Source organism: Ammospiza caudacuta, chromosome 36 (assembly GCF_027887145.1).
Source record: "Ammospiza caudacuta isolate bAmmCau1 chromosome 36, bAmmCau1.pri, whole genome shotgun sequence".
NCBI lineage: Eukaryota > Metazoa > Chordata > Aves > Passeriformes > Passerellidae > Ammospiza > Ammospiza caudacuta.
The window spans coordinates 256,807-276,072 of NC_080628.1; the positions used below are offsets into that span (position 1 = coordinate 256,807).

The 19,266-nt window shown below is 62.5% G+C and overlaps 5 protein-coding genes across 6 annotated transcripts; 4 read left to right on the forward strand and 1 right to left on the reverse strand.

Moving 5' to 3' along the window:
• Window positions 1–86: 86 nt before the first annotated feature.
• TSC22D4 (TSC22 domain family member 4) lies at window positions 87–1,689 on the reverse strand. The gene is made up of 4 exons (XM_058822916.1): window positions 1,183–1,689; window positions 1,013–1,107; window positions 711–759; window positions 87–455 (listed from the first exon to the last, which is right to left on the reverse strand). The coding sequence occupies exons 1-4, from the start codon at window positions 1,687–1,689 to the stop codon at window positions 273–275; spliced, it is 834 nt and encodes a 277-aa protein (XP_058678899.1). The 3' UTR covers window positions 87–272.
• A 130-nt stretch (window positions 1,690–1,819) lies between these two features.
• Window positions 1,820–3,831, forward strand: LOC131570555 (collagen alpha-1(I) chain-like). The gene is made up of 3 exons (XM_058822918.1): window positions 1,820–1,872; window positions 1,934–2,080; window positions 2,784–3,831. The coding sequence occupies exons 1-3, from the start codon at window positions 1,820–1,822 to the stop codon at window positions 3,700–3,702; spliced, it is 1,119 nt and encodes a 372-aa protein (XP_058678901.1). The 3' UTR covers window positions 3,703–3,831.
• Window positions 2,796–7,065, forward strand: NYAP1 (neuronal tyrosine phosphorylated phosphoinositide-3-kinase adaptor 1). Its single transcript, XM_058822919.1, has 6 exons — window positions 2,796–2,945; window positions 3,643–3,882; window positions 4,527–5,321; window positions 5,410–5,562; window positions 6,129–6,533; window positions 6,944–7,065. The coding sequence occupies exons 2-6, from the start codon at window positions 3,750–3,752 to the stop codon at window positions 7,063–7,065; spliced, it is 1,608 nt and encodes a 535-aa protein (XP_058678902.1). The 5' UTR covers window positions 2,796–2,945; window positions 3,643–3,749.
• A 1,420-nt stretch (window positions 7,066–8,485) lies between these two features.
• On the forward strand, window positions 8,486–12,380 carry GABARAP (GABA type A receptor-associated protein). The gene is made up of 4 exons (XM_058822969.1): window positions 8,486–9,283; window positions 9,969–10,047; window positions 10,828–10,946; window positions 12,168–12,380. Exons 1-4 carry the CDS (start codon window positions 9,194–9,196, stop codon window positions 12,231–12,233), a joined length of 354 nt encoding a protein of 117 aa, XP_058678952.1. The 5' UTR covers window positions 8,486–9,193; the 3' UTR covers window positions 12,234–12,380.
• Window positions 12,381–12,785: 405 nt separating this feature from the next.
• Window positions 12,786–18,269, forward strand: PHF23 (PHD finger protein 23). Of its 2 annotated transcripts, none has more exons than XM_058822971.1 (5): window positions 12,786–12,873; window positions 13,592–13,623; window positions 13,803–13,895; window positions 15,009–15,603; window positions 16,601–18,269. In XM_058822971.1, the coding sequence occupies exons 1-5, from the start codon at window positions 12,798–12,800 to the stop codon at window positions 16,810–16,812; spliced, it is 1,008 nt and encodes a 335-aa protein (XP_058678954.1). In that variant the 5' UTR covers window positions 12,786–12,797; the 3' UTR covers window positions 16,813–18,269. The 2 variants fall into 2 exon arrangements, with proteins under 2 accessions (XP_058678954.1, XP_058678955.1); XM_058822972.1 differs by lacking the exon at window positions 12,786–12,873 and adding an exon at window positions 13,006–13,080.
• Window positions 18,270–19,266: the final 997 nt, after the last annotated feature.

Consider the following 19,266-nt stretch of genomic DNA (forward strand, 5'->3'; position numbering starts at 1 on the left):
CCGGAGGCCGCGGGTTCGAGCCCCGCCTCGGCCGCCCGCCCCAATTCACTCGATTATACCCCAAAATGACCACGGCGCGTCCCCCGTGCTGTAAAAATCGCGACTTTATTAAAAAAGGCCCCCAAATCGCGCAGAAAGGACGGCGGAGCTCGCTGTGCTCTGTGCCTTCCTCGCAGAGAAGCAGCAGCGGAGCAGCGAGCGCTGGCCCCTCCCCGGGACTGCCCAAAAACCTCCCGGGACCCCCCGGGACCCCTCCCCGGGATCCGCCGGGCTCAGGGCGGCCCCGCGGGCGGCCCCGGGGGCAGGCGGGCCAGCTGCTGCGGCGTGGCCAGGGCTCGGAGCAGGCGGTTCTCCCTCTCCAGCGCCGCCCGCCGCTCGCTCAGCTCCCGGATCTGCTCCCGCAGCGCCTCCACCTCCTCCCGCACGGCCAGCAGCAGGTGCGACTTCACCAGGTCCTGGGGGGCACCGTCAGAGACCCCCAAACTCCTCCCTTCCAGGACCCGGAACCCCCTCACACTTCCTTCCCAGGTGACCAAACCGTCCGACTCCTCCCTTTCGGGACCTCCATCCCCCCTCACATCTCCCTTCCAGGACCCCCAGACCCCCAACTCTTCCCTTGCAGGACCCACATCCCCTCTCTCATCTCCCTTCCAGGACCCCGATCTCCCCCCATTGCGTCCCTTCCAGGACCCTCCCCGCCATTTTCTCACCATGGCTCTCTCGATCTTGTTGTCGATGGCGGTGACGCCGCTGCCGGCGCTGGGGACGAGGCCAGAGTCAGACGGACGGATGGACAGACACACAGACAGGGACGGACAGATGGACACCGTGGGTGTGGGGGAAGGGCACAGCTCACGCCCCCCCCTCCCCCCTTTTTTTTTTTTTCCTTCCCCTTTTTTAGGGGGGGGTGGGCGAGGGGAACTCGCGCCCCTCCCTCTCACCTGCCACGCCCCGCCCCCTCCCCACGCCCCGCCCATACCGGAAGGTGCGCACCCGGAAGTTCCGCCCTTACCCCTCGTCCTCGCTCTCCTCGCCAGCCAATCCCAGGCGCGCGCTGAGCTCGGCCCCGCCCCCTGGGCGTGGCGAGGGGGGTTTGGGGGGCAGCGCCTGTAAACAAACAAAGGGGGGTTGGGGGCGTGGTTACCGCAGCCCCGCCCCCCACGGAGACCCCGCCCACCTCACCTGCTGCACGAGCTGCGCGAAGGCCCCGAGGGAGCGGGGCTGGTGGGGGGCGGGCACGGCCCGGGGGGCGTCCAGCGACACCGGGACCCTCCCGCCGCCAACGCCGCCGCCGCCCCGCGGGGACGCGTCCCGCTCGTAGAAATCGCGGCACAGCCACCGGCCCCGCCGCAGCACCTCCCCCGGCGACAGCAAACGAACGAGGCGGAACCGGGACCCGCTGGGGCTGCCGGACGAGGAAGGCGCGGAACCGGCGGCGGCGCCCGAGGCATCGCCGGCCGCGCTGCCGCTGCCGCCGCGGACGCTGGTGATGGCGAAGCCGCTCTTCTTGCGGCTCATGGGGGCGGCGGCGGCGGGAGGAGGAGGAGGAACATGGCGGGGCCGGCCCGGAGCCGTTACCGGCGGCGGCGGCGGCGGCGGCGGCGGCAGCACCCGGAAGTGGGAACCGGAAGTGATGTTTCGTTTTAAGGCCGTGCTGCCAGGCGCGCCCCTCCCCGAGCCACGCCCCATTCACGGAAAGCCCCGCCCATATCAGGACGCGCCCTCGCACCACGTGACCTCCCGCCGCGCCGCGGGTCTTCCGCGCCGCCAGGGGGCGCCCTCGCGGCGGCGGCGCGTCCCGGACGCTGCGTCAGCGCCAATGGAGCGGCGCGAGCGGGAGGCGGGAGCGGCCGGTGAGGGCGGAGGGGAGGGGTGGGGGTGGGCCCGGAGCCCCTCCCGCGCCCGGTGACCGCCCGCTGCCCCTCCCCCGCAGGCCGCTAGACCCCCCCCGCCATGGGCCAACGCCCCCCGTGAGCCCCCGGCCCCCCCCGGGCCCGGCCGTGCTGCCGGCGGTGGGGGGGGGGGTGCGGCGGTGGATTCCCCCCCCCCCACAACCGTGGGATCCCGGAGAGAGCGACAGGTAACGGGGGGGGTACGGGGACGGGGGGACTGAGGAGCCCCGGGGGCCGGGTGGGGCGGGGGGCGAGGGGAGACCCCCGGGTTGGGGTGATTGGAGCGGTCGTGAGGGGTGGGGGGAGCTGGGGAGGGTCCCCAGCGCCGGTGGGAGCGGAGGGGCCGGGGGTCCGCGGGCGTGGGGGGGTTCGGGGTAGCCCGGTATCACCGAGGAGGGGCCGGGGGCCCGCGGGCGTGCGGGTACCCCGGTGTCAGGGAGGAGGGGTCGGGGTGGGGTTGGGGGACCCGGCGGGCGGGGGTCCCATAGGGGGGAGGGGAGGGCAGAGGGACCCGGGCCCCGGGTGGGGGGGGGGGTCTTCAGGATTTGGGTTGGGGGTCTGGGACTTTGGGGGCTGAGCTCCAAGGGGGTCTCGGGCTTTGGGGGCGCCGGTACCCCGGGCTTGGAAGGGGGTCCTGAGGGGAGTGGGGAGGGGGTCCTGGGGATCCTGAGGGATTTGGGGAGGGGGTCCTGAGGAGGCCGGGGCGTTTGTGCGTCTGGGGAGGGGGATCTTGGTGGGCTGAGGGATTTGGGGAGGGGGTCCTGGTGCCGCTGGAGGGTTTGGGGAGGGGTCCTGGCGGTGTTGGGAGGGGGTCATGGGAGGACCCCGGCAGTGGGCGGGGCCCGGTCCGAGCCCGGGGGGCGGGCCCCGCGCTGAAGCCCCGCCCCGCAGCCCCCCAGCCATGAGCGCCCCCCCGCGGTCGGAGCTCGCCGCCGCCGCCGCCGCCGCCCTGCTGCGCCTGGGCGAGGAGCGCCCCCCCGCGGCCGCCATGAGCCTCCTGCAGCGCAAGGGCCGCAACGAGTGGCGCCCCCGCGAGGAGGAGCCCAGGAAGGGGTCAGGGACGCGGGGGGACACGGCGGGGACGTGGGGACACCCCGGGGGGCACACTGGAACACCCCAGGGCTGCCTTGGGGGAAAGGCAGCACCCCTGGGACCGCCCTCATGGGGACACTGGGAGCCCCAGGACCACCCTTGGGGGACGATGGGAACCCCTGGGACCGCCCTCATGGGGACAATGGGAGCCCCAGGCCCACCCTTGGGGGACGATGGGAACCCCTGGGACCACCCTCATGGGACGCCGGGGGTCCCAGGACCACCCTGGCACCACTCAAGGGACACTGGGAGCCCCAGGACCACCCCTGGGAGGACATTGATGGCCGTGGAGCACTCTGAGGGGACCGTGGGATCCCTAAGCCCCCCCTGGGACCACCCTGAGGGGAGTCTTGGAGCCCCAGGCCCACTCTTGGGGGACCCTGGGATCCCTCAGGACCTCCCTGGGAGGTCACTGAGCCCCTCAGAATTCCCCAAAAATCCCCAAATGAACCGGGAACCCCTTCCAAAGTTGGAATGGAACCCCCCAAAAAATGGGAATGGGGTCACCCAAAAAGGGGAATGGGCTCCCCCAAAATGGGGACTGGGACCCCAATCCCCCCCCCCACACGCACACGCAGTCTCTGGGGGGTTTCGGGGCACCCCCAGCCGTTCCGGGGTGCCCCTGACGCCCCCTCCCCGTGTCCCCCCCCCTCGGCAGGGCTCCCAAGGCGCGGGAGGGGGGGGTCCCTGCGGCGCCCCCTGCGCGTGGGGTTCCTGACGCTGCCGGCGCCGCAGGAGCGCGGCCCCCGGCCCTGCGCCCCCGGCATGGCGCCCCGCTCGCTGTCCTGCCACGCCGTGGGGCTCCCCGAGCCGGGCGCGCCCCCCCTGCGCCCCCCGGGACCCCGCGCCGGGCCCCACGAGGGCCGGGGCCTCGAGGCGCCGCCCGCCAAGAGAGGGGGTGAGTGAGGGAATTGGGGCTGGGGGCGGCGGGGAGGGCAGGGAGGGGGTCCTGGGAAGGTTTGGGGGACACGGAGGGGAATTTGGGGAGGGGGTCCTGGGCAGGTTTGGGGGGCGCGGAGGGGAATATGGGGAGGGGGTGTACAAGGGGGTCCGGTGGCACAGAGGGGACACAGGGAATTTGGGGAGGGGATCCTGGGCAGGTTTGGGTGGCACAGGTGGGACACAGGGGATTTGGGGAGGGGGTCCTGGGGATTTTTGGGTGGCACAGGTGGGACACAGAGGATTTGGGTAGGGGGTCCCGGAGAGGTTTGGGTGGCACAGGTGGGACACAGGGGATTTGGGGAGGGGGTCCTGGGCAGGTTTGGGTGGCACAGAGGGGACACAGGGAATTTGGGGAGGGGTCCCGGGCAGGTTTGGGTGGCACAGGTGGGACACAGGGGATTTGGGGAGGGGGTCCCGGAGAGGTTCGGGTGGCACAGGTGGGACACAGGGGATGTGGGGAGGGGGTCCCGGGCAGGTTTGGGTGGCACAGAGGGGACACAGGGGATTTGGGGAGGGGTCCCGGGCAGGTTTGGGGGGCGCGGAGGCGACGTGAGGCATTCGGGGCGGGGGTGGCAGCCGCTGACGCCGTGGCCGTGCCAGGTGCCCCCCGGGGGGGCTGCGTGCGGCAGACGCCGCCCCTGAAGCCGTCGCGCAGCCCGCAGACGCGGCTGTCGGCGGGCGCGGCCCCGGCCGAGCAGGAGGAGCCCGTGTACATCGAGATGGTGGGGGACGCCCGGGGGGGCGCGGGGGCGGCGCCGCCCGCCGAGGAGCCCGAGGCCATCTACGAGGAGATGAGCTGCCCCCTGCCCGCGGGGGAGGGGCCGGCCCCGGGACACGCCCCTTTCGCGGGACACGCCCCCTTCCACGGACACGCCCCGCACGCCGCGCCCCACGCCCCTTTCGGCGGCCCCGCGCTGCACTCCGGCCACGCCCCTTACGCGGGGCACGCCCCTTTCTCCGGACACGCCCCGCACGCCGGCCGCGCCCCTTTCGTCGGCCACGCCCCTTTCTCCGGGCCCGCCCCCATCCCGCCTCCTTTCCCCAACCTGCTGCCGCCCCGCCCACCCCCGCTGGCCCCGCCCCCCGAGGGCGCCTCGCGCCTGCCCCTCCCCTCGCGCCGCGAGGCCCCGCCCCCCGCCCGCGCGCGCAGCCACTCCACGCCCCTCCCCCCGCACCACGCGCCGGGAGGGGCGGGGCGCGAGCGCGGGGGGGCGGGGCTCGGCCCGCTGCCCCTCCCACCCTCCGCCGAAGCTCCGCCCCCGGGGAAACGCCCGCCCGCCTACGAAAGCCTGCGCGGGGGCGTGGCCTCGTCAGGCCCCGCCCTCGCCCGGGAGGAGGAGCCGCCCCTTCGCCGGGGGGGCGGAGCCTCCGCCCGGCGCGGGAAGGAGACCGAGAGTGAGTGACAGACTGGGTGGGCGGGGCTCGCCGCGGGGCCACGCCCCGTGGGCGGGACTGACCCTCCCCTTCCCCCCCTCTTTGGCAGAGGCGCCGGAGCCCCCCCGGGAGGAGCGGGCGGGGGCGGGGTCAGGGTCGGCCCCGCCCCCCTCGGGGATCCCGGTGAGGGCGGAGGGGCCCCGGGGGCGGCCCGGACCCCCCGTGCCGTGCCAGACCTTCCCCGCCTGCGGGAGAGCCTCGGGTACGTGCGGGACACACCTGGGACACACCTGGGAACGGGGGGGACACACCTGGGAATGGGGGACACACCTGGGAATGGGGGGGGGACACACCTGGGAATGGGGGGGGGGACACACCTGGGAATGGGGGACACACCTGGGAATGGGGGGGACACACCTGGGAATGGGGGACACACCTGGGAATGGGGGGGACACACCTGGGAATGGGGGGGACACACCTGGGAATGGGGCGGGGACACACCTGGGAACGGGGGGGACACACCTGGGAATGGGGGGGGGGACACACCTGGGAACGGGGGGTACACACCTGGGAATGGGGGGGACACACCTGGGAAAGGGGGGGGACACACCTGGGAATGGGGGACACACCTGGAACGGGGGGGACGACACACCTGGGAATGGGGGGGGGGACACACCTGGGAATGGGGGGGGACACACCTGTGGGGAAACTGAGGCCCGGGTGAGGACAGGACGGGGGGACCCAGCGGGGAGGGGGCGCCGAGGGACAGGGGGTGACACCGAGGGCCGGGCAGGGGGCGCGGCGCTGACGCCCCCTCCCCTCGCGCAGAGCTCCCCGGGGGTCCCCGCCTGGGCCGCTCCGCCTCCACCTCGGGGGTCCGCCAGGCGGGCGCGCCGTCCCCGTTGCCGCGGGGCGCGCCGCCCCCGTCGCGGCCGCTCTCCGGGGGCCCGCCCGTGCCCGCGCCCGGCGTGCCCGGGGCGGGGGGCGGCTCGGTGCCCGGCTCGGTGCCCGGCTCGGTGCCCGGCTCGGTGCCCGGCTCGGTGCCCGGCGCGGCCCGGTGGCCCCGGGACGGGCAGCTGCAGGAGGTGATCGAGCGCAAGCGCTGCGTGTGCACCGAGATCAAGGCGCGCGGCGGGCGCGAGCGCGAGCGGGAGCGGGAGCGCGCGGGGCCGTGCCGCCAGGAGAGCGCGCCCCCCCCCCCTGCCCGCGCCCCCCCGCGGCGCCGACGGCCGCGCCCCGCCCCCCCCGCCGCCCCCGCCCCCCCCGGGGACGCCCCCGGCCCGGCGGCCGCACGCCGTGCTCTGGGACACCGCCATCTGAGCCCCCCGCCCGCCGCGGGGTGCCTGGAGCACCCCACGGCCCGGCCCGCCCCCTCCCCGAAATCTCCCGTGGGGCAGCGTAAACATGGGGGGGGGGGTCCTCGAGTGGGGAACGGGAGGGGGGGGCGACACGGCTGGGCCGGGTTAGGGGAGGAGCGGGGGGGTATTTATGGGATATGGAGCCCCCCTCCCCGCGGAAATAACGGGGGGGGGGGGGGGGGGGCACTCCGAAGGCGACGGGGGGAGGATGGAGACCCCCCCCCCTAAAAAGGAGTGACCCCAAAAAGTGGGGCAAAGATTAAACCCCCCTCCCCCACCCCATAGCAAAGGGGGGGGGATCGAGCCCCAAAATCGGGGGGCAGCCCCCCCCCCCCCCCCCCGCCCCGGGAGCCGAGGGGGCCCCTGCAAAGGGGGGGGTTCACCCCGAAAAGGGGAGGGTGCTGTAACTGCTTTGCAATGTATTTATGGGGGGGTATTTATGGGGGTGCATCGAGCGGGGGGCGCCGGGCAGGGGGTCCGCAGTGCGGCCTGGGGGGGCGGGGGGTGCCGGAGAGGGGGGGGGCCCAATACGGGCAGGGGGGGTGTGACAGGGGAGGGGGGATCTCCTCTGGGATTTTGGGGGGGGGGGCCACCAAAGGACCCTTTCCTGGGACCCCCCCAGGCCCTCTGTGCCTCATCTCCCTCCCCCCCTTTGCCCCCCGTTATTACCAGAATTGCCTTCGTCCCCGCGGGCTCCGGGGGGGCCCCAGTTTGGGGGGGGGGCGTGGGGACGGGGGGGTTTTGTAACGTGGTTCTGTGCACTATTAAAGAGAGATGCAGCTGGAAGGGCGATCGTGGGGGAGAGCGGTCCGAAAAGGGGAATGGGACCCCCCAAAATGGGGAGTGGGATCCCTCCAAAATGGGGAATGGGAGCCCCCAAAATGGGGAATGGGACCCCCTAAAATGGGGAGTGGGAGCCCCCAAAATGGGGAATGGGATTCCCCCAAAATGGGGAATGGGAGCCCCCAAAAAGGGGAATGGGACCCCCCAAAATGGGGAATGGGATTCCCCCAAAATGGGGAGTGGGATCCCTCCAAAATGGGGAATGGGAGCCCCCAAAATGGGGAATGGGAGCCCCCAAAAAGGGGAATGGGAGCCCCCCAAAATGGGGAATGGGATCCACCCAAAATGGGGAATGGGACCCCCAAAATGGGGAATGGGATCCTCCAAAAAAGGGGAATGGGACCCCCCAAAATGGGGAATGGGACCCCCCAAAATGGGGAATGGGATCTCCCCAAAAAAGGGGAATGGGAGCCCCCCAAAATGGGGAATGGGAGCCCCCAAAAAGGGGAATGGGACCCCCCAAAAAGGGGAATGGGATCCACCCAAAATGGGGAATGGGAGCTCCCAAAAGGGGAATGGGATCCACCCAAAAAGGGGAATGGGACCCCCCTAAAATGGGACTGAAATCCCCACAAATGGGATAGAGACCCCCCCAAAAAATGTGACTTGGGCCTCCGCAAAAATGGGACCGAGACCCCCAAAAAAATGGGACCGGGATCCACCCCAAAGTGGGACTGGGACACCCCCAAAATGGGATTGGGATTCCCCCAAAATGGGACTGAGACCCCCCCGGAAATGCAAGTGGGATCCACCCAAAAATGCGACTGGGATACCCCCAAAAAATGGGATTTGGACCCCCAAAAATGGGAATGGTACTCGCCCAGACTCCCTCCAATTCCTCCCCCAATGGTTCCGTCCAATCCGCGTTGGCCACGCCCCACTTAAATCACGTGTTCCATGTTTATTCCCGCCCGCCACGTGACCCTCCCCGCAGGGTGACGTCAGTCACATGACGTCAGTCACATGAGGGCCGCAGCACCGCCCGGATCCTTCCGCGCCTCCGCCCGGGGCCTTACCGGGACCGCCCGGGTTACTGGGACCCCTCCTCGTTAACCGGGACCCCTCCCTATTACCGGGACCCCTCCCCCGTTACCGGCACTGGGAGGAGCTGGGGGAGCTCCGGGAGGCCTTAGGAAGGGACTGGGAAGTAACTGAGCTGAACCGTACGAAGTTTGCGTAGGGCTGAGGGCAAGGCCCTTACGCCATCCGCGTAGCGCCGTGGGCACCGGCGTGGCACTGGGAAGGAACTGGGCTGAACTGGGAAAGGCCTGGGAAGCGTTAGGAAGGCACTGGGAGGTGACAGGACGAAACTGGGACGAACTGGGGTGAACTGGGAGAAACTGGAACGAGCCGTACCTCTGAGGGCGAGGCCCTTACGCCATTTACGCAGCGCTGAGGGCGCTCCCCGTTACATCACGCCATTTGCGTAGCGCTGAGGGAACGGCCAATTTCCTTACGCCATTTACGCAGCGCTCAGGGCACTCCCCGTTCCCTTACGCCGTTTGCGCAGCGCCGCTCCATGACAATCAACAGGCGCTCCTTCCGCAGTTTGCGCACCGTACGCCGCAGGCGCGGCGGGGGCGGGCCCGTATCCCTGCGCGCTCCCGACGCTCCGGTACAGGCCCGGTCCCGGTCCCGGTCCCGGTCCCGGCCCGGCCCCGAGCAGGCCCCGGCCCCCGGCCCGGCCCGGCCATGAAGTTCCTGTACAAGGAGGAGCATCCGTTCGAGAAGCGTCGCTGCGAGGGAGAGAAGATCCGCAAAAAGTACCCGGACCGAGTGCCGGTGAGGGCCGGGGCGGCGGGGGCACCGAGAACCCGGAATCCCCTCAGGGAACCCCGAAATTCACCCCGGGAACCCCGAAATCCCCTCATGGAACCATGAAATTCCATCTGGGAACCCCGAAATTCCAAGAACCCCAAATTCCCCACAGGAAACCCAGAATTCCCCCCAGGAGCCCCAGAATTCATCCCAGAACCCCAAAATCCCCCCTGCAGCCCAAAAATTGCTCCCTGGCACCCCCAAAATCCCCCAAATTCCCCAAACTTAGCCTTTCCCCGGCAGCGTTTCCCTCATTTTTGGGGATTTTTGCCTCAATTCAGGTGGTTTTCCTGCAATTTAAGGAATTTTCCCCCAAATCCAGAAGGTTTCCCCCCCAAAATTGAGGACGTTTCTCCCAAAATTCGCAGGATTTCTTCCCCAAACTTGGGAAGATTTTTCTCCCCAAATCTAGGGGTTTCTTCCCTTAAAATCAGGATAATTTTCCTCGAATTCAGGGGCTTTTCTCCCAAATTCTCGTGATCTTTATTCCTTCAAAGTGCAGCAATTTTTATCCCCAGACCTCTGTGAGTTTTCCTCCGTAATCTAAGTGGATTTTTCCTCAAAAATCAGTTTTATTCCCCAAAATCCAGGATGTACCCCCCAAATTTAAGGTATTTTTTGCCCCAAATTCCCATTTTTCCCCTCTCAGGTGATCGTGGAAAAGGCGCCTAAGGCCCGGATTGGGGATCTGGACAAGAAGAAATACCTGGTGCCCTCCGACCTCACAGGTGGGATTTGGGAATTTTGGAGTTTTTTTGAATTTTGGGGTTTTTTTTGGAAATTTGGGCGGCTTTTTGGAATAATTGGGTAGGTTTTTGGGAACTTTTTGGGGGTGTCTTGGGAATTTTTGGGGTTTTTTTTGGGGGGGGGGAATTTTCAGGTTTTTTTAAATTTTCTGGGGGGTTTTTTGGTGGAATTTTGGGGCTTTTGGGTGGATTTTTGGAAATTTATAGCTGGAATTTTGGAGGTGGAATTTTGGGGTTTTTAAAAGTGGAATTTTGGGGTTTTTTGCGTGCATTTCAGGGCTGTTTAGGGGTGATTTGGGGATGACTTTGGGGTGGGTTTTGGGTGATTTTTGGGGTTTCCATGCCATTTCTTGTGGTTCTAAAGTGTTTTTTATTTCAAATTATTTTTTGGGCAATTTTTTTGGTTTTTGCAGTAATTTTTTTTTAATTATGGGGTTTTCTAGTGTGCTTTCTTATGGTTTTGGTGGTTTTGGGTTGATTTTTGGTGTTTTGGACTGATTTTTCTGGGTTCTGAGGTTGAGCTGATTTTTCCGGTTTTTGGGGCTGCTTTTCCCGTATTTCACTGACTTTTGGGGTCTTTCACTGATTTTTGGGTATTTCCAGTGGGTCAGATCTATTTCCTGATCCGGAAGCAGATCCACCTGCGGGCTGAGGACGCTCTGGGTGTTGTTTAGGGTAGAATTTGGGAATTTTTGGGTTGATTTTTGGGGTGATTTTTGGGTTAATTTTTGTTGATTTTTGATATTTTTTGGATGTTTTCAGTGGGTCAGTTCTATTTCCTGATCCGCAAGCGGATCCACCTGCGGGCTGAGGACGCTCTGTTCTTCTTCGTCAACAACGTCATCCCCCCGACCAGCGCCACCATGGGCCAGCTCTACCAGGTCGAAAAACACCCAAAACCTCCCCAAACTGTCCCCAAAATATCCTTAAAAATATCGCCAAAATATCCCCCAAACAAACCCCAAATCTCCCCAAAACATTTCAAAAACGCTCCCAAAAAATCCCAAAAATATCTCCCACCACCTCCCCAAAAAAATCTCCAAAAATTCCTCAAACCACCCCCAAAACTTACCCAAAACCATCCCAAAAGTTCCCCAAAAACCTCCCCAAAACACTTCCAAAACGTCCCCAAAAATCCCCCAAACTATCCCCAAAACCTCCTAAAACCATCCCCCAAACCACCCCGAAAAGACCCCAAAATGTCCCCAAAAAATCCCCAAAATGTCCCCAAAAATACCCCCAAAAACTTCCCAAAAAATCCCCAAAATGTCCCCATTTAGATCTCCCCGAAACAGCCCCAAAATGTCCCCAAAAATACCCCCAAAAACTTCCCAAAAAATCCCCCAAACCTCCCCAAAACCTCCCCAGAAATCCCCGGGCACACCCAAAAAAATCCCCCAAAAAAATAGGGATAATGGCAACAAAAACTGGGGGAAAAAGTGGTGGAGAGGGTTAAAAAGGGGATTTAAAAAATGGATTTTTTGGGGGGTACAAAAAAAAAACTTCCATTTTTTTTTTCTTTTTCCCTATTGGAGGGAAAAAGTTAAAGGGAAGTAAAAAGTAATGGGGGAGGAGCTTGAAATGGTTAAAAAATTTAAGTGGGGGGGCAAAATATCCTAAAATAAAGAAATGGGGATGGTCCCAAAAATTTGGGAAGAACCGAAATGGGATATTTGGGATTGGGTGGGAGGGAAAATTTGGGATTTGGGGTGGCAAAAAGGAAATTTGGTAAAGGGGTGTCCCAAAAATCCTGGGAAAGGCCCCAAAAATCCCCGGGGGGAAGGGGGGGAGAAAATTTGGCAACAGGGGAGGAATTTGGGATGGGGGGGTTAAAAATCCGGGAAAAAAACCCAAAATCCGGGAAAAGCCCCAAAATCCAGGAAAAACCCAAAGACTTTGGAAATGGGGGAGAAATTGGAAGAGACCAAAAACTTCACGGCCGGGGGGGGGGAGCCCAAAATTCCCGGGCGAATCCTGAGGGGAAAATTTGGGAATTTTTGGGACTTCTCCCCAAACCCGATTGGGGAAGATCCCAAACCCAAACTCAGGGTTGATATTCCCGGTTTTTAACCCTTGAATTCCCGGTTCCCCCCCTCCCTCAGGAACACCACGAGGAGGATTTCTTCCTTTACATCGCCTACAGCGACGAGAGCGTCTACGGGGCCTGAATCCGCCCTGCTCCAGCCCCTCCCGCCCTTCCCGGGGCTCTCCCGGTGCTTCCCGCTCCCGCTTTTTCCGTTTTTTCCCCGTTTTTTCCCCATTCCCGGTTCTTTTTTTTCCGCCCCCCCTCTCCCAAATAAAAGCGACGGAGCCGCCTCAGGGCCTGGACCGGAAGTGGGCGTGGTTTGGGGAGGGTGCGTGCGCGGTGTGGAGGGGCGGGGTTTGCATAATGAGCTCCGCGCGCCTGCTTGGGACACCATATTTGGTGTCGGAGAGGTGTGGTTTGCATAATGAGCTGGTTGCGCGTGAGTAAGGCGCCAAATATGGGTGTAAAGGGGCGGGGAAAGCAAAGTATAAGCAGGAACGGGGCGTGGTTTGCATAATAAGCTCCGCGCGATATGGCAGGGCGCCATTTTGGGGAAGGAGGGGAAGCGGTTTGCATAATGAGCACGCTGCGTATGCGTAGAAAGCAAAATGGGGCGGGGAGAAAGCTCGATTTGCATAATAAACGTTGTCCGCATGCGCAGAAGTCAAAATCGAACTAAATGTGGGCGCGGCCAGCATAATGAGACATGAACGACGGGGATAATAATCACGGAGAAGGCGTCGCTTGCATAATTAGCATGGTGCGCATGCGTAGAAAGCAAAGTGAGTGTGGCGGGGTGTGTGGCGCCCAACGAGGGGCGGGGTTTAGAGGAGGGGGCGGTGCCGGCGCGTGCGCGCTGAGACGAAGGGGCAGGGTTTGTGGCGGGGGCGGGGCCTGGCGGGGGCGGTGCGGAACGAGGCGGCACCGGACGGAGCGGGCGCGGAACCGGGGGGGGCCCGGCGGGGCCGCGGCCATGGCCGAGCCCGGAGGTACCGGGGCGGCACCGGGCGGGCGCGGGGGAGTCGCGGAGCCGCGGGGTTGGAGCCGCCAAAGTGCCGGGAGCGGCGGGGTTGGGGTCCCGGTAATGGAGGGGGGGGGGGGCCGGGGCCACACCGGGAGTGGCGGTGCCGGGACCGGGGGAGCGGAGAGCGGCGGAACCGGGGGGAGCTGGAGGCTGAACCGGGGAGGGTTTGGAGCCGGTACCGAGGGGTTTGGAGCTCTCGGAGCGCCGGTAGCGGAGCGGTTTGGAGTCGGTACCGGAGGGGAGCTGGAGGCGGAACTGGGGGGGTTCGGAGCCGGTACCGGGGGTGTTTAGACCGCTCAGAGTTCCGGTACCGGGCCCGGAGGGAGCGTCAGCAGCGGGAGCGCAGAACCGAGAGGAGTGGAGGAGTTTGGAACCGGTACCGGGGGGAGGTGGAGGCTCCGGAGCTCCGGCACCGATCCCGGGCAGGCTCCGGTGCTGGTGCCGGTGTGACCGCCCCGTCCCTTCCCGTTCCACAGAAGCGCTGGGGCCGCTGAAAACCGAACCGCAGGTGAGGGGGGGCACCGGGAGGGTGGGGGACGGGGATTCCCCCGCTGGTCACTCCTTTCACCGCTCCCGGTGTAACCGGGAGGGGTCCCGGGGCATTGGGGAGGGGGTGGCGGTTAACGGGAAGATCCCGGTGTTCACGGTGAGCCCTTTTCCCCCCCGCTCGGTTCCCGGTACCGGCAGCCCCCGGAAAAGCGGCGGAGGACGATCGAGGACTTCAATAAGTTCTGCAGCTTCGTGCTGGCCTACGCCGGCTACATCCCGGCGGCCGCCGAGGTAACCGGGGACGGCACCGGGAGGACACCGGGGGTTACCGGGGAGGCACCGCGAGGGCCGGGGAAGCACCGGGAAGGCCGCGGAGGCACCGGGAGGGATCGCGGGGGTTACGGGAGGGCACCCAAAAAGCTTGCGCGAGGTACCGGAGGGGCCACCGGGAGAATACCGGGAGTGACCGGGAGGTACCGGAGGGGCACCGGGAGATCGCGGGGAAGCAACGGACAGGGATTTAAAGGGGCGGGAGGTTTTTAACGGGGGGTCCCCGGTCCTTGGTTCCCCCCCACGGTTACCCCCCGGCCCCGCCGCCGCCCCGGCAGCTCCCGGCGTGCCCCGCGCGGCCCCGCGTGATTGACAGCGCGCAAAACTCCGCCCCTCCATCGAGCTTCGCCAATCGCGTAGCTTTCTGCCCTAAGCCACGCCCACAGCGGGAAGCTCCCTGAGGGGAAGCCCCGCCCATTATCGGGAACCAATGGCAGCGCGTTTTTCGTGGCCACGCCTTCTGTGCGCCGCGGGGATGCTGGGAGTTCTAGGCGGTGCTTGGCCTGGGGACTACAAGTCCCGGCGTGCCTTGCGCAATGCTGCCATGTTGAGGCGGGGGCTCGTGTGGGGGGATTTTTGGGCGGATTTGGGGGATCCTGAGGTGGATTTGGGAGTGAATTTGCAGGTACTGAAGTTAACTTTAGAGTCCTGGGTGGATTTTGGGTGTCCTGGCTTGGATTTGGGAGTTCTGGAGTTGATTTTGGAGTTCCTGAGTAGATTTTAAGGTCCTGGGTTGGACTTGGGGTGAATTTGAGTGTCCTAGGCTTGATTTTGTGGGTCCTGGGTGGATTTTTGGCATCCCAGATTGGATTTAGGGTAAATTTGGGGGTCCTAGGTTGGATTTTGGGCATCCCGAGTTGGATTTTGGTCATTCCAAGTTGGATTCTGGGCATCTCGATTTGGATTTAGGGTTAAATTTGGGGGTCCTGGATTAGAGTGTGGGGTAAATTTGAGTGTCCTAGGTTGGATTTCGGTCATCCTGGGTTGGATTTTGGTTACCCCGAGTTGGATTTCGGGGTAAATTTGAGGTTCCCCGATTGATTTCGGTAACCCCGATCAATTTTGCACCCCCAGGACCCCCCCTGGCCCTCATCGGGCCCCAGCTCTCCCCGTCCGGCCGGGGGGGACGCGTGGGGCTCGGCCCCGGCCGCCCTGCGAACCATCGAGACCTTCGTCCGCAAAGCCAAATCCTCCAAGAAACGCGCCCTGGCCCCCCCGGAATCCGCAATTTTGGACAAAATGCGCCTCAAGGACTCCCTGTTCGACCTCCCCCCTCCCCAAAACAGCGCGGGACCGCCGCCCCAAAAGCGGCGGGAGCGCCGGAACCGCCGGGGGGGGGAGCCGGGAGCGCTCGGGGGCGGCTCCCGCAGCGGCCGCGAGAATTCGCGGATGCGGGTGAAAAAGAGCAAAAAGCGGCGCTGGAAAAAGGGGGACAGGGGCGTGCTGGGCAGGGGCTCCCCCAGCGAGGAGACGGATTCCGAGGAGGAGCCGCCGTCCCCGCCGCCGCCGCCGCCGCTGCCGCCCGAGGGCGGCAAACTGGGAGTGCTGGGGGGGCCCGGGGCGGTGCTGGGGGTGGGCAAGGAAGGCGGGAGCACCGAGACCAGCAGGGACGGCGACGGCAGCGACAGCGACGCGCGGGTCATGGACGAGGACATCATGGTGGAGTCGGGTGAGTGACGGGCGAGACTGAGGGGAAATTGGGGGTTTTGGGGCTCCTGGAGGGGTTTTGGGGGGTCTTAGAAGGGTTTGGGGGGAGATTTGGCAGTTTGAGGCCATTAGAGGGGATGTGTGGGTCATGGACGAGGACATCATGGTGGAGTCGGGTGAGTGACGGGCGAGACTGAGGGGAAATTGGGGGGTTTTGGGGCTCCTGGAGGGGTTTTGGGGTGAGGTGTAGGGGTCTCAGAGGGGTATGTGGTCCGTGGAAGAGATGCCATGGTGATAGCTGAGGACATCATGGTGGAGTCGGGTGAGTTTGGGGAGAATTTAGGAAAATTAGGGGGGGTCTTGGGGTCTCTGGAGGGGTTTGGGGGGGTCTTAGAGGAGTTTTGGGGTGAGGTTTGAGGGTCTCAGGGGGCTTTGGGGTTCTTGGAGGGGATGCCAGGGTGATGGCTGAGGACATCATGGTGGAGTCAGATGAGTTTTGGGGGGATTTGGGGGAAATTTAGGGATTTGTGAGGAATTTGTGGTCCCTGGAGGGGTTTTGGGGGGGTCTTAGAGGAGTTTTGGGGTGAGGTTTGAGGGTCTCAGGGGGCTTTGGGGCTCTTGGAAGGGATGCGCAGGTCATGGACAAGGACCTCAGGGTGGAGTCGGGTGAATTTTGGGGGAAATTTCGGGATTTGAGAGGAATTTGGTGCCCCTGGAGAGGTTTTGGGGTGAGCTTTGGGTGGTCCTAGGAGAATTTTTGGGGGTCTCAGGGGAGGTTTGAGGAGTCTCAGGTGGAATTTGGGACATAAATTTTGGGATTTTATTGATCCTGGAGAAAATTTACAGATCCCAGGCTTCATTTGAGACATAAATTCAGGATATTTCAACACGCCTATAACATTCCAAGTGCTTTTTTAGGTCGTCACAACCCCAAATTCCTCCGTTTTCGCCACATTTTCTTCCCATATTTTTAGCCTATAAACTTTTGAACATTTTATCTTTTTTTGGGGTTATTTTAGGTGACGATTCGTGGGATTTGATCACCTGCTACTGCCAAAAACCTTTCGCTGGCCGGCCCATGATCGAGTGCAGCCAGTGCGGCACCTGGATCCACCTGTCCTGCGCCAAGGTGAAGAAAAACAACGTCCCCGACGTCTTTTATTGCCAAAAATGCCGTGAGGGGCCCCGCAGGGCCACCCCCGCCACCCCCCGGGCCACGGGCGACTCCTAAACCCCCCAAAAATGGGATTTTGGGGCTCCCCGGCCTCGCTGCTGCCAGGGTTTGTGCTCAAAATCGGAAATTTTGGGGTTGCCACCTTCCCTGGAGTTGTGGGGTTGGAGGGTTTGGAGGTTCCTCCCTAAAAATGAGAAGTTTGATCCAACCCCAATTCTCAAAATTGGGAATTTTGGAGGGTTGGATGTCACCCTGGAATTGTGAGATTCCCTCAAAATTGGAGATTTTGGGGTTGTGGCTCTCCCTGGAATTGTGAGGTTTGAGGGTTGGAAGGTGCCCAAAATTGGAGATTTTGGGGCTTTGGAACCTCCCCCCTCCCCAAATTGTGAGGGTTTGTAAAAGCCCTGAAATTGTGAGATTTTGGGTCCAGCTCCCTCAAAAATGGGGAGGTTTAGGGGGTCTTTTACCCCTCCCCAATAAGTTGTGGGGTTTTGACGTTCTGATTAAAATTTGGGGGGGGTTTTGGGGTCCCTCATCTGCAGGACAGGAGGGTTTTGGGGTCCCATTTTGGGGTACAGGATTTGGGGGGGCTCTTACCCCAAATCATGAGGTTTTTTGGGTCCCTCACCCCCAAGATGGGAAGATTTTGGGAGGGGGGGAGTGTTCCCTCACCCCAAATTAAGATTGGGGGAGCCCCCCCTTAGGGAAAGTTTGGGGGGTCCCCTACCCCAAATTATGACATTTTGGGGTCCCCCAGCCCCAGGAAAGGAGGGTTTGGGGGTCCTTCACCCCAGACAAAAAGATTTTGGGGACTCCCCCTAAAATAGGGGGATTTTGGGGTGTTCTTTGCCCCAAATCATGAGATTTTGGGGTGTCCCACCCCCCAGAAAAGGAGAATTTGGGGGCCCCACACCCCCAAGTAAGATTTGGGGAAAACTCCCCTAGGAGAGGAGGTTTTGGGGTCCCCTACCCCAAAATAAGAGAGTTTTGGGGTTCTATGCCCTGTGTTATGAGGTTTTGGGGTCCCAGTTAAAATTTTGGGGACCCCACTAAGTTCAAGGGGTTTTGGGGTTTTTTAACCCCCCCCCAAGGCACGAAGTTTGGGGGTCCTGTACCCCAATTCATGAGGTTTTGGGGTGTCTCAAGCCCTGAATTAGGGAGGGGGATTTGGGGGTCCCTCCCCCCAAACTCTGAGGTTTTGGAAACAAGTTTTTTCATGTGTGTTATTTTTCTAAACGTTCCCTGCACCCCACTTTTTTGGGGGGGCGTCCCCCAAGTTTCTGGGGGTGTTCAGATCATCATTTTGCAAGGGGGGCACCCCCAAAACAAGAAGGGTCTGCCCCAGTTTGGGGGAAGTTTAAGGGGGTGATTTGGGGGATTCCCCCCCTAAACCTCCCCCAGTTGGAATTTGGGGGGCGCCCCCCTCCCACCTTTTATTCCTTTCCCCTCTTTGTTTGAAGGATAATATTTTGGATTTTGGGGGGCTGCAGCCCCTCCCGTTGTAAATAAACAGCGCCGTTGCTTCGTACCTGGGCGGGGTTCGTGTCTGTCTGTCCGTTTGCTGCACCCCAAATGTAGCTCCCAAAATGTGAGGGGAAAATGGAGGAAAACGTGAGGGGAGAAAAGGGCGGGAGACTGAGGGGGGAAAAGGGCGGGAAACCTGAGGGGAGGAAAGGGCGGGAAATGTGAGGGGAGAAAAGGGCGGGAAATGTGAGGGGAGAAAGGGTGAAGACATGAAGGATAAAAGGTGAGAAATGTGAGGGGGAAAAGGGTGGAAAATGTGAGGGGAAAGGCATCGAGATGTGAAGGATAAAAGGTGGGAAATGTGAGGGGAAAAGGGTGGACATGTGATGGGACGAGATGGCAGAAACATGAGGGAAAATGACAGGTAAGATGTGGGGAAATGTGGGTGGCAAACATGAGGGGAAAGGTGCTGGAAATGCGAGGGGGAAAGGGCAGGAAAAGTTGGGAAATGTGAGGGAAATAGTGGCAAACATGAGGAGAAAAATGATGGAAAATGTGATAGGGGAAAGATGGTGAAAATGTGAGGGGAAAAAGGTGGAGACATTTAAATAAACCCAGGGTTTTACTTAAACTGAAGTCGCTAAAAATCACCCATTAGTTTTTTCCCCTAAAACGAAACCCTGAAAACAGCAAAAAAATCCAGGTTTCTCTTAAAATTTAAATCTCTTACAGCACCTGTTAATTTGAGAGGATTTCGCCTTAAATTAAACCCTAGAAATGATGTAAACAGACTTATCTTTAAATTCAAATTCCTTAAAAAGTCATCCATTAGTTTGGGGAGGGGGTGGTCTCTTGTAAAAATAAACCCTAAAAACAGCGAAAACCCCCAGAATTCCCTTTAAATTTTAGTCCCTAGAAATCTTAATCTAGAAAAAGAGATCCCTAAAATGAAACACTAAAAAAATAAGAATTTACCGCAATTTAAGCCCCTTTGGTGGCGCGTCCGAGCCTTTAAGCCCCGCCCTCAGGCCACGCCCACATCAAACA